Raw genomic sequence first — 13,106 nt, 5'->3', positions numbered from 1 at the left:
CGCAAGTTTTCGAATATTATAAACGAACTTTAAGGTGATATTACAGTGTTGTGATTGATGATTGATGAATTTTCAAGTTATGGATGTAAGTAATTCTTTTTTTTTATCTCTAGTCAGTTGGTTGCTATTCAATAATTTGTTTGTTGTTCAGATTTTCTGTTTCAAACAGGTATGTGTTATTTTTTTATTCGAAAATGATCATGTACCTATATGGTAGTATCTCTAGAAGTTCAAAGATATTTTCAGCACTTTGAATATAACATTATATCAACTTCAATATCTGAAATGACATATTATATTAATTTTATTTTCAGAATATGCAGTTTTTAGATATAACAGGGTTGGAAGTGGACGAGATTCGTCACATAAATTCTTGTCTGTCCGATACCCCTCAAAGAATCTCCTTGCCTTGGACTCTCAAGAAGAAATCTCCCCAAAGTGAGTATTGTGATGTATTTCTCAATAATAATATCCTTGCAAATGTAGTCCAAGAAAGATTTGATGTAACTAGAAATTTAATAATCGACTTATTTTCAGAATAATTACACAGAAAACCAAATGCAGCAGTCGAATGTAAGAAGCCATCAGACGTTGATGAAGAAACACTGATCTCATACGACAATGCTATATCTGTTGATACACCAACTTCTAAGACGGATCATTTCATTCCCACACAAGTTTCTACAACGGCTGACAAAGAAACAGTTCCCTCCAATGAAATTGCGGAAGAACTTCGCAATTCACCGAGTGCCCCAATATCGAACCTGATCGAAAGTAATACCGAAGTGATGTCTGTTAAAGTTGAAAATATTGTGGCAACATCCTCGAACAGGACTGAAGAAATGAAGAATAAGCCTGTGAAGGTCCAGACGTGTGATGTGAAAAAAAATGGAGTCAAATCAGATGTTAATGAACCTGTAAACGTATGGGCGAAGAAATCATGGACGAGTCTCTTCAAGAAAGAGGAACCCACGACAAATGGAGAGTTAGTGACTGAACGCAGTGATGAGAAATTTAAATCGTTGGACACTGTTGAAAAAAGCAGAACTATTGATCCAGCCACTCACAGACTAGCAGGTTAGTTGTTGAAGAGACTTTGATTAAATTTTTTGAGTAGAAAAACGTTTTAGGTTTTACATAGTCAGTTGTTTGAGTTGAAGAATCAATTATTTTTGTTGTGATATCAATAAACTTTTTCTATATTTGTTACTCAACATTTCATTTTATTTCCAGAATTTCTATCGAACTTCGAAATTGATGGAAAAAGTGCTAATCTACAACCAAGAGGCTTAATCAATAGTAGCAATTATTGCTACATCAATTCGATTTTACAAGCCTTGCTGGCCTGCCCACCTTTATGCAATCTGCTGATAGGACTTTCGAAGAATTTGACGGAGAATGGACACGGCCTACCACCCATCATAAAGAACATGTAAGTTTTATAACAATCCTTCGCTTTGACAGCATCTAAATCAATTTGAAATCTTCCAGGTGCAAATTCATCAATAAATTCGAGAAGCTGCCCGATTCCTACCTAAACCGTATATCGAAAAGGAACAAGAAGAAACAGGGGAGTTTCGACTTCTCCTGCGGCGACTCGATCGAAGCCTCTTCGATCTACACCATCCTGAATGATACCAGAAGCGACTCGTTTCTTGTCGAGGGACGTCAAGAGGACGCTGAGGAATTTTTGGGTCCTACTGCTGAACGGACTGAAGGACGAAATGATGAATGTAAGTAGTCGAAATTATTGATTAATCGCATGACTCTTGGTTAAACATGATGAACGAGAACACTTGACTCGGTTTCGCAATTTTTAATTAAGATATTTGTTGATACGCGTGTTTCCGGTTTCATATCATTAAACTCATGTTGAAATCGGAGATAGGCGGAAATTTAATTGATCGTTTACAATTGGTATACTTTGTTTTTGGGCTGAGGATATTTCTAGGATTTTTCAAACATCTAAACGTTTACCTTTATCACCTTTATGTACAAATTTTACATGATAGAAATCTACGAAGTGGTTGGGAGTTATACAGAGATTAGAGAAACCAGTTGTTGATTCAATCTGCAGAATAGATCTTTACCATTGAAAAATATTCATCTTAAATTCTTCTTATTGGTACATACGAGGATATATTGAAAAATTCTTAGTCTACTATAGAACCAAACAAAATTTCAATGTCAAAATATTTTATTAATCAACATACTCTCCTCTTAATTGGATATGCATTTATTACAAAGAACCTGCAACGTCTCTAGACCTTTCAAAAAGATGTTTCTTCTTGCTCTCAAAACCAGAACTCCACAGCTTTTATAACCTCCTCGTTGAAAGAAAATTTACGACCTTTAAAACGTTCTTTCTGTTGAGGAAAGAGATGATAGTCGGATGGAGCCAAATCTGGTGAATAAAGGGGGTGTTCTAGTAATTCAAACTCTTGATCACGGATTTTTTTCATGGCAACATTAGATTTGTGTGCAGGGACGTTGTCCTGCAAAAACAAAACACCTTTGGATAGCTTTCCGGGTTTTTTCTCCTCAATTTTTTCCCGTAGAATGGTCAGAAATGTCTAATAGTAATCTCCGGTTATAGTTCTACCCTTATCCAAAAAATCAATCATGGTTACTCCATGCCAATCCCAAAAAACTGAAACAAGAACTTTTCTTGCCGATTTTTGGACGATTTTGGGTCTTGAAGAACCAGAGTTTTGCCATTTCATCGATTTTTGCTTCGTTTTTGGATCGTAGAAATGTACCCAAATCTCATCCATAGTAACAATTAGGTTTAAGAATTCTACATCGTTTTCAAATCGAGCACAGATCGAACGCGATGCTTTTACCCTCGCACGCTTTAGGTCAACATTCAAACATTTGGGGATCCATTTTGCAGCAATTTTTCTCACGTCCAAATTGACGTAAACTATATGATGAACGCGTTCGCATGAAATATTCAGTGCTTCAGATATCCGTTTTAGCCTAATTCGACGGTCTGATAAAATCATGTCATGAACTGCATCGATATTCTCGGAGACTCACACATAAACTGTCTTTCCCGATCGGTCATCATCTTCAATGGAAAATTTACCTCTTTTGAAGCTTGCAGTCCAATTTTTCACGGTCGCATACGGAGGACATTGATCATCAAGGATATTAAGCATATCTTCGTAAATCTGCTTACCCCGTAACCATTTTAAATACACGTACTTGACGATGGCTCGATACTCAAATTTTTCGATTTTCACAATTTCGGTGGACATCTTCTTTCTTTTGATTTATTGCGTAACTCTGGTTTACTTTTTTGACTTCAAACTTCACACTGACACTTCTGATGAGTTATTTTGTTCGTTGCTATGGTAACGCAATAATTTTTTATGCATGGAACTGGTCTATGCTAACTAGATATCAATACATCCTCTTGTATCGACATCGATTCATTCACTCTTTTAATCTGAATATTTAAGAAATACAAACTTCCTCTACCTCCAAAGTGAACTCAACTATAGTCTTTTAAAACTCCTCACAATTAAATTGCAGTTTAAATGAATGCTGAATTGAATTTTGAAAATGAAAATGATGTTATATGTACCAATAAGAAGAATTTAAGATCAATATTTTTTAATGGCAACAAATAGTTCAATTAAAATTGTGAATCTTAGTCAAGTATTTCCTTCTCTTCTTTTATTATTCGAATGTACGTGGTGTTTGGCATAAGTTCACATTATTACATTCAAAATATTATTGCTTGTCGTATCTCACAACTTTTTTTGTCCTTTCAGATAATCGAATCCTGCAAAACTGAGAACAAAATAGAAATGAATCACGACTCCGAAGACTGGAAACAAATGGGACCAAAGAACAAGCGTAACATCACGAGAAAGGTTCAATTCGACAAAACTCCAATCAGCGACATATTCGGCGGACTCTTGTGCTCAAAGATCCACAAAACGGGAGATGAATCCACAGAAAACATACAGCCGTTCCTGACTCTTCAGCTGAACATCAGGACGGCCAAAACCATCACGGAAGCCCTGGAACAGCTGACGATAAAGAATCAACTTGAAGGAATAACTTCGGCCAAGACGAATCAAAAGGTGGAAGCGTGGCAGCAGGTGCTGATCGAGAAACTGCCGGCTGTTCTTGTCCTCCATCTGCAATGTTTCCGTTACAATGGGAACGGTTGCACGAAGATTATGAAGAAGGTGGAGTTCCCCATCGACCTCCAGGTTGATTCCAAGATCCTGTCGGGAAAACCTAGCAGTTCTTCAGAGAAACAGTACAAGCTTTTCGCTGTCGTTTACCATGAAGGTAAAGAGGCCAGCAAGGGACACTATGTGGCGGACGCGTTCCATTCTGGACATCATACTTGGTTGAGGTTTGACGATGCAAAAGTGAGGTCAGTGTCAGTGGAAAGTGTTTTGAAACCGCATGGAGACAGAGTTCCTTATCTTTTATTTTATAAAAGAGGTGATATAGTTTAAGGTGTATAAATTGAACTATAGAATGATAAATTTGTACATATTAGCGAAAAGGATCGACTAAAATTGTTTTTTGTTATTTTATGAGTAATGTATTGTAAATCTGAAAAATTATAATTATATTTATGATGTTATGTAAATATATACTATATTTTAATAAACAGACTTTATAATATATTTCCTCAGTTTTATTGAGCAGAATTTTCCCGGAATGAACGATTGAAAAAAGCCTAAATTAGCAGTGAATGAAAAAAAAAACATAGACTAAAAGATAATCTATATATTAATAAAAGAGGATCTATGGTTTACTTCAAAATGCTTTATTTGTTGTGTTTATTATTGTGAGGGCAAGGTTTATACAGGGTGTCCCGTGAAGACCACGTCAAACTAAAACGGAAAGTAGATCAGAATGTACTCTACCTGATGTGAAAAAATCGTTCATATGAAAGTCTCACAGTTTTCGAGATATTTGATGTTTTATGAAAATGTTGAATTTTTTCACTTAAACTGCTTTCTCTCTTGCGGAAGCTACAATTAAATACTTTTCGAATCAGTTTTTTTCCGTAAATTTTGTTGAATGATTACTCCAATTCATGCAATGAAAAATACCACGAAATATTATACAGGGATTCTGGAAAAAAAAATTGAAATTCATGTTCTGAAGGAAGTGTTTTTTTGTGCTGAATTCTATCTGACGTGGTATAAAAAAAAGACACTAGACCTTTTCTGCATATTACGTTGAAATGTTGCCTATTCTGTGAGGATTCCGAAAAGGTAAAATACAGGTGATAACCTCCGTCACGAAAAAAGATATTTGAATGTTTATCGAGAATGGAACATTTCTATGAAAAACTGCTTTTCTCACCTTTTCCATAAATACTTTAATTTTGCACTTCCTGCTGAAAATAATCAATCAACAAATCAACAAAATGTTATTAAGATGCTAATTCACTGAATGAGTTTTATTATTTCTTTTTCTTTGCCTAAAGAACTCTCGAACATCGATATGATGTGATGCGATTCAATGATTCACCAGACTTAAATCCTCTGGAATTTTTTACTGGGGTTTTTTGAAAAAAGGAAATTTATTCGAATCCCATAAGAGATGAAGCACACCGCATTCGTATTTCAGCAGCCAAAATGGCGGGGAGAAGTTTGTATGGTTTTAAAAAAGGTATTTCTCAATAGATGATGGGCATGTATTAGCGAAGGGGGTGGTCATTTTGAGCATTTGCTCTCATAAGAATCCTGAATTTTTATTATTGATATTTTTATGAAGTTTCTTCACAATAGATTTGTTGATGTTGAAGGTCCTGTGCGTTATTAATATTATATCATTGCAATTAAAGAAAAAAACAGAATAATTTCATTTTATAAGTAATTTAGGGACTAACTGACATTTTTCAAGCGAATCATTCAATATGTTACAGCAGAATCTGCAAAATGAAAGAATTTGTGGAAAAGGTGACAAAATCAGTTCTTCACAGAAATGCTCCATTCTCGATAAACATTCAAATATCTAAAAACCATATTGTCCTTAATTTTGAGAATAGAACCATATAGCATTGAAGAATTTTTTTCAGCATGTTACAGATTGAGATGAATATGTTTGTTACCTATATATTGTGTTTTTAGATTAGTTCAAATTTTGAATGTGACGTATTTTCTTTTCATTTGTATCTTTGTTGAGCTGCAGTGATGTGAAAATAAAGTTATCTATATATCTATCTATCTAGTGAATCAAACGTCACACCACGATAGAGTAGACCAAATATTATCGAATGACACCAACATTAGTTCAACGAAAATGCACCGTTTCCAAAATAATCAGAATTTTATTAAAATACCTAAAGTTGTCGATTTTCGAAATATTTTTCTTGATTACAGGGCCAGTTTATGAAGAAGGATATCGATTTTAAATTATATTGAACTAAGATGGCATTTATGCCTCCTTTGGGTCCTTCATTTATTATAAATTTTTGAGGAATTTTGGTCAATAAACTAAACTGAACTAAGTTTATTGTTTTATCTCCCCTTATTGAAATTATTTCAAGTAGTTGATCAATAACCTAAGTAAATCTAAATTAAAACAATTGTTTTTTTTACATGATTTTCATTACTCAAGATAAACCCCCTCTATAGGGGTGATAATATGGGAAAAAAACGCTATCCTTCCACAAATTGGCCTTGTGATTGAAAATCAGCAACTTTAGGTTAGGTTTATTTCAGAAACGGTACATTTTCGCTCAACTAATGTTGGTGCCATTCAATATTTGATCTACTCTATCGTGGTATGACGTTTGATTCACTAGTTTTTGGACACCCTGTATACCTACCTATTATTTTAAAGTCTTAAGTTTTGATATTCAATTGTTTTTACTACTTAGAAGTATGAGGATTTAAGATTAGTTACCTAATCTTTTCGAACACAAGATATCACCCCCCGTCTTCCAGTTTTTTTAATTTAAACATTACGTACCATGAAAAATACCAAAAAAAAGAATCAAACGTTTGAAACTAAGTTTGACGAAAGTTTTGTAATATGAAAGTGTTCTTCATATTTTCTCTCATAATGCGACGTTTTCGATTAATTTGATGTTGAAAAATTGAAAAGTATCTGTGAATTTTTAAAAATTGGGTACTTTGGCTGATTACAACTCTTTTTAGAAGATATACAGATGTGTCACCAGTAAACTAATAACCCAAATTGAGTTATTAGATCACCTATCTCCTTATGAAAATTCAAAATTACTAAATCTATTCATCAGGGTCGAATCGAAAAAAATGATATGGGAAAAGAGCGTTTTTTTAACTCAAGAATCTACTTATGAAATTATTGTACGAGTTAAAGACTTACCCTGTATAGATTTAAAAAAATATGGAAAACTGCAAATTTCACACAATTCTACTATTCATTTTAGGCCTTAAATTGTTTCAAAAAAATTAAGAGTACCTATCCACTAATCCAACAGGCAAAAAAAGTTTAGGGCATACCGTTTGAGTCAAATAGAAAAGAATATGATAAATATTGAAGAATTAGATTTCATTGAAATGATTCCTTTTCTTCGACGAAACTTACATCTTAGAAGAGTTCCGGTATGTTCCATTTTTGAATTTTACGCGATAAAATAATAAAAATGATTTGTGACGAAAACGAAAATACAAAAATTAGATGAAATAAAACTCAATTTTTCTAGAAAAATATCAGTATGCGCTTTTAACTGAAGAAATAGATATTGTAATATCTATTATCAAATATAGAATAACAACATTTGAAATCGAAAAGTAGTCAGATTTCCAAATTGTGCGCAAGGGGGCGGTCCCAACCCCAGGTAGAAGCATGATGCCATTGGTCAGAAACGACGAAATTAGGTAGAAAGGTAGAAACGGTAGCGTGCTATATAACCTAGCAGTCATTTTTCGGTCAGTCAGTTGAGTTAACCTTAAGGGTGTTAAGATTGTTTAGACTGTTTGAATACTCGCAAGTTTTCGAATATTATAAACGAACTTTAAGGTGATATTACAGTGTTGTGATTGATGAATTTTCAAGTTATGGATGTAAGTAATTCTTTTTTTTTATCTCTAGTCAGTTGGTTGCTATTCAATAATTTGTTTGTTGTTCAGATTTTCTGTTTCAAACAGGTATGTGTTATTTTTTTATTTGAAAATGATCATGTACCTATATGGTAGTATCTCTAGAAGTTCAAAGATATTTTCAGCACTTTGAATATAACATTATATCAACTTCAATATCTGAAATGACATTAATATTAATTTTATTTTCAGAATATGCAGTTTTTAGATATAACAGGGTTGGAAGTGGACGAGATTCGTCACATAAATTCTTGTCTGTCCGATACCCCTCAAAGAATCTCCTTGCCTTGGACTCTCAAGAAGAAATCTCCCCAAAGTGAGTATTGTGATGTATTTTTCAATAATAATATCCTTGCAAATGTAGTCCAAGAAAGATTTGTTGTAACTAGAAATTTAATAATCGACTTATTTTCAGAAAAATTACACAGAAAACCAAATGCAGCAGTCGAATGTAAGAAGCCATCAGACGTTGATGAAGAAACAGTGATCTCATACGACAATGCTATATCTGTTGATACACCCACTTCTAAGACGGATCATTTCATTCCCACACAAGTTTCTACAACGGCTGACAAAGAAACAGTTCCCTCCAATGAAATTGCGGAAGAACTTCGCAATTCACCGAGTGCCCCAATATCGAACCTGATCGAAAGTAATACCGAAGTGATGCCTGTTAAAGTTGAAAATATTGTGGCAACATCCTCGAACAAGACTGAAGAAATGAAGAATAAGCCTGTGAAGGTCCAGACGTGTGATGTGAAAAAAAATGGAGTCAAATCAGATGTTAATGAACCTGTAAACGTATGGGCGAAGAAATCATGGACGAGTCTCTTCAAGAAAGAAGAACCCACGACAAATGGAGAGTTAGTGACTGAACGCAGTGATGAGAAAGTTAAATCGTTGGACACTGTTGAAAAAAGCAGAACTATTGATCCAGCCACTCACAGACTAGCAGGTTAGTAGTTGAAGAGACTTTGATTAAATTTTTTGAGTAGAAAAACGTTTAGGTTTTACATAGTCAGTTGTTTGAGTTGAAGAATCAATTATTTTTGTTGTGATATCAATAAACTTTTTCTATATTTGTTACTCAACATTTCATTTTATTTCCAGAATTTCTATCGAACTTCGAAATTGATGGAAAAAGTGCTAATCTACAACCAAGAGGCTTAATCAATAGGAGCAATTATTGCTACATCAATTCGATTTTACAAGCTTTGCTGGCCTGCCCACCTTTATGCAATCTGCTGATAGGACTTTCGAAGAATTTGACGGAGAATGGACACGGCCTACCACCCATCATAAAGAACATGTAAGTTTTATAACAATCCTTCGCTTTGACAGCATCTAAATCAATTTGAAATCTTCCAGGTGCAAATTCATCAATAATTTCGAGAAGCTGCCCGATTCCTACCTAAACCGTATATCGAAAAGCAACAAGAAGAAACAGGGGAGTTTCGACTTCTCCTGCGGCGACTCGATCGAAGCCTCTTCGATCTACACCATCCTGAATGATACCAGAAGCGACTCGTTTCTTGTCGAGGGACGTCAAGAGGACGCTGAGGAATTTTTGGGTCTACTGCTGAACGGACTGAAGGACGAAATGATGAATGTAAGTAGTCGAAATTATTGATTAATCGCATGACTCTTGGTTAAACATGATGAACTAGAACACTTGACTCGGTTTCGCAATTTTTAATTAAGATATTTGTTGATACGCGTGTTTCCGGTTTCATATCATTAAACTCATGTTGAAATCGGAGATAGGCGGAAATTTAATTGATCGTTTACAATTGGTATACTTTGTTTTTGGGCTGAGGATATTTCTAGGAATTTTCAAAGATCTAAACGTTTACCTTTATCACCTTTATGTACAAATTTTACATGATAGAAATCTACGAAGTGGTTGGGAGTTATACAGAGATTAGAGAAACCAGTTGTTGATTCAATCTGCAGAATAGATCTTTACCATTGAAAAATATTCATCTTAAATTCTTCTTATTGGTACATACGAGGATATATTGAAAAATTCTTAGTCTACTATAGAACCAAACAAAATTTCAATGTCAAAATATTTTATTAATCAACATACTCTCCTCTTAATTGGATATGCATTTATTACAAAGAACCTGCAACGTCTCTAGACCTTTCAAAAAGATGTTTCTTCTTGCTCTCAAAACCAGAACTCCACAGCTTTTATAACCTCCTCGTTGAAAGAAAATTTACGACCTTTAAAACGTTCTTTCTGTTGAGGAAAGAGATGATAGTCGGATGGAGCCAAATCTGGTGAATAAAGGGGGTGTTCTAGTAATTCAAACTCTTGATCACGGATTTTTTTCATGGCAACATTAGATTTGTGTGCAGGGACGTTGTCCTGCAAAAACAAAACACCTTTGGATAGCTTTCCGGGTTTTTTCTCCTCAATTTTTTCCCGTAGAATGGTCAGAAATGTCTAATAGTAATCTCCGGTTATAGTTCTACCCTTATCCAAAAAATCAATCATGGTTACTCCATGCCAATCCCAAAAAACTGAAACAAGAACTTTTCTTGCCGATTTTTGGACGATTTTGGGTCTTGAAGAACCAGAGTTTTGCCATTTCATCGATTTTTGCTTCGTTTCTGGATCGTAGAAATGTACCCAAATCTCATCCATAGTAACAATTAGGTTTAAGAATTCTACATCGTTTTCAAATCGAGCACAGATCGAACGCGATGCTTTTACCCTCGCACGCTTTAGGTCAACATTCAAACATTTGGGGATCCATTTTGCAGCAATTTTTTTCACGTCCAAATTGACGTAAACTATATGATGAACGCGTTCGCATGAAATATTCAGTGCTTCAGATATCCGTTTTAGCCTAATTCGACGGTCTGATAAAATCATGTCATGAACTGCATCGATATTCTCGGAGACTCACACATAAACTGTCTTTCCCGATCGGTCATCATCTTCAATGGAAAATTTACCTCTTTTGAAGCTTGCAGTCCAATTTTTCACGGTCGCATACGGAGGACATTGATCATCAAGGATATTAAGCATATCTTCGTAAATCTGCTTACCCCGTAACCATTTTAAATACACGTACTTGACGATGGCTCGATACTCAAATTTTTCGATTTTCACAATTTCGGTGGACATCTTCTTTCTTTTGATTTATTGCGTAACTCTGGTTTACTTTTTTGACTTCAAACTTCACACTGACACTTCTGATGAGTTATTTTGTTCGTTGCTATGGTAACGCAATAATTTTTTATGCATGGAACTGGTCTATGCTAACTAGATATCAATACATCCTCTTGTATCGACATCGATTCATTCACTCTTTTAATCTGAATATTTAAGAAATACAAACTTCCTCTACCTCCAAAGTGAACTCAACTATAGTCTTTTAAAACTCCTCACAATTAAATTGCAGTTTAAATGAATGCTGAATTGAATTTTGAAAATGAAAATGATGAATTTAAGATCAATATTTTTTAATGGCAACAAATAGTTCAATTAAAATTGTGAAACTTAGTCAAGTATTTCCTTCTCTTCTTTTATTATTCGAATGTACGTGGTGTTTGGCATAAGTTCACATTATTACATTCAAAATATTATTGCTTGTCGTATCTCACAACTTTTTTTGTCCTTTCAGATAATCGAATCCTGCAAAACTGAGAACAAAATAGAAATGAATCACGACTCCGAAGACTGGAAACAAATGGGACCAAAGAACAAGCGTAACATCACGAGAAAGGTTCAATTCGACAAAACTCCAATCAGCGACATATTCGGCGGACTCTTGTGCTCAAAGATCCACAAAACGGGAGATGAATCCACAGAAAACATACAGCCGTTCCTGACTCTTCAGCTGAACATCAGGACGGCCAAAACCATCACGGAAGCCCTGGAACAGCTGACGATAAAGAATCAACTTGAAGGAATAACTTCGGCCAAGACGAATCAAAAGGTGGAAGCGTGGCAGCAGGTGCTGATCGAGAAACTGCCGGCTGTTCTTGTCCTCCATCTGCAATGTTTCCGTTACAATGGGAACGGTTGCACGAAGATTATGAAGAAGGTGGAGTTCCCCATCGACCTCCAGGTTGATTCCAAGATCCTGTCGGGAAAACCTAGTAGTTCTTCAGAGAAACAGTACAAGCTTTTCGCTGTCGTTTACCATGAAGGTAAAGAGGCCAGCAAGGGACACTATGTGGCGGACGCGTTCCATTCTGGACATCATACTTGGTTGAGGTTTGACGATGCAAAAGTGAGGTCAGTGTCAGTGGAAAGTGTTTTGAAACCGCATGGAGACAGAGTTCCTTATCTTTTATTTTATAAAAGAGGTGATATAGTTTAAGGTGTATAAATTGAACTATAGAATAATAAATTTGTACATATTAGCGAAAAGGATCGACTAAAATTGTTTTTTGTTATTTTATGAGTAATGTATTGTAAATCTGAAAAATTATAATTATATTTATGATGTTATGTAAATATATACTATATTTTAATAAACAGACTTTATAATATATTTCCTCAGTTTTATTGAGCAGAATTTCCCCGGAATGAACGATTGAAAAAAGCCTAAATTAGCAGTGAATGAAAAAAAAAACATAGACTAAAAGATAATCTATATATTAATAAAAGAGGATCTATGGTTTACTTCAAAATGCTTTATTTGTTGTGTTTATTATTGTGAGGGCAAGGTTTATACAGGGTGTCCCGTAAAGACCACGTCAAACTAAAACGGAAAGTAGATCAGAATGTACTCTACCTGATGTGAAAAAATCGTTCATATGAAAGTCTCACAGTTTTCGAGATATTTGATGTTTTATGAAAATGTTGAATTTTTTCACTTAAACTGCTTTCTCTCTTGCGGAAGCTACAATTAAATACTTTTCTTATCAGTTTTTTTCCGTAAATTTTGTTGAATGATTACTCCAATTCATGCAATGAAAAATACCACGAAATATTATACAGGGATTCTGGAAAAAAAAATTGAAATTCATGTTCTGGAGGAAGTGTTTTTTTGTGCTGAATTCTATCTGACGTGG

General features: G+C 34.6%; 2 protein-coding genes across 2 annotated transcripts; both read left to right on the top strand.

Annotated features, from left to right (window-relative positions):
* Positions 1 to 450: 450 nt before the first annotated feature.
* LOC123317810 (ubiquitin carboxyl-terminal hydrolase 10-like) lies at positions 451 to 4,481 on the top strand. Its single transcript, XM_044904420.1, has 6 exons — positions 451 to 482; positions 551 to 1,077; positions 1,234 to 1,432; positions 1,492 to 1,541; positions 1,642 to 1,733; positions 3,780 to 4,481. Exons 1-6 carry the CDS (start codon positions 451 to 453, stop codon positions 4,479 to 4,481), a joined length of 1,602 nt encoding a protein of 533 aa, XP_044760355.1.
* Positions 4,482 to 8,052: 3,571 nt separating this feature from the next.
* LOC123317809 (ubiquitin carboxyl-terminal hydrolase 10-like) lies at positions 8,053 to 12,583 on the top strand. Its single transcript, XM_044904418.1, has 5 exons — positions 8,053 to 8,388; positions 8,488 to 9,027; positions 9,183 to 9,381; positions 9,441 to 9,681; positions 11,708 to 12,583. The coding sequence occupies exons 1-5, from the start codon at positions 8,268 to 8,270 to the stop codon at positions 12,407 to 12,409; spliced, it is 1,803 nt and encodes a 600-aa protein (XP_044760353.1). The 5' UTR covers positions 8,053 to 8,267; the 3' UTR covers positions 12,410 to 12,583.
* The last annotated feature ends 523 nt before the right edge of the window (positions 12,584 to 13,106 follow it).

This window comes from Coccinella septempunctata, chromosome 7 (assembly GCF_907165205.1).
Source record: "Coccinella septempunctata chromosome 7, icCocSept1.1, whole genome shotgun sequence".
Lineage (NCBI taxonomy): Eukaryota > Metazoa > Arthropoda > Insecta > Coleoptera > Coccinellidae > Coccinella > Coccinella septempunctata.
Note: the sequence above shows the minus strand (reverse complement) of the source record. Positions and strands in the feature narration are given on the sequence as shown.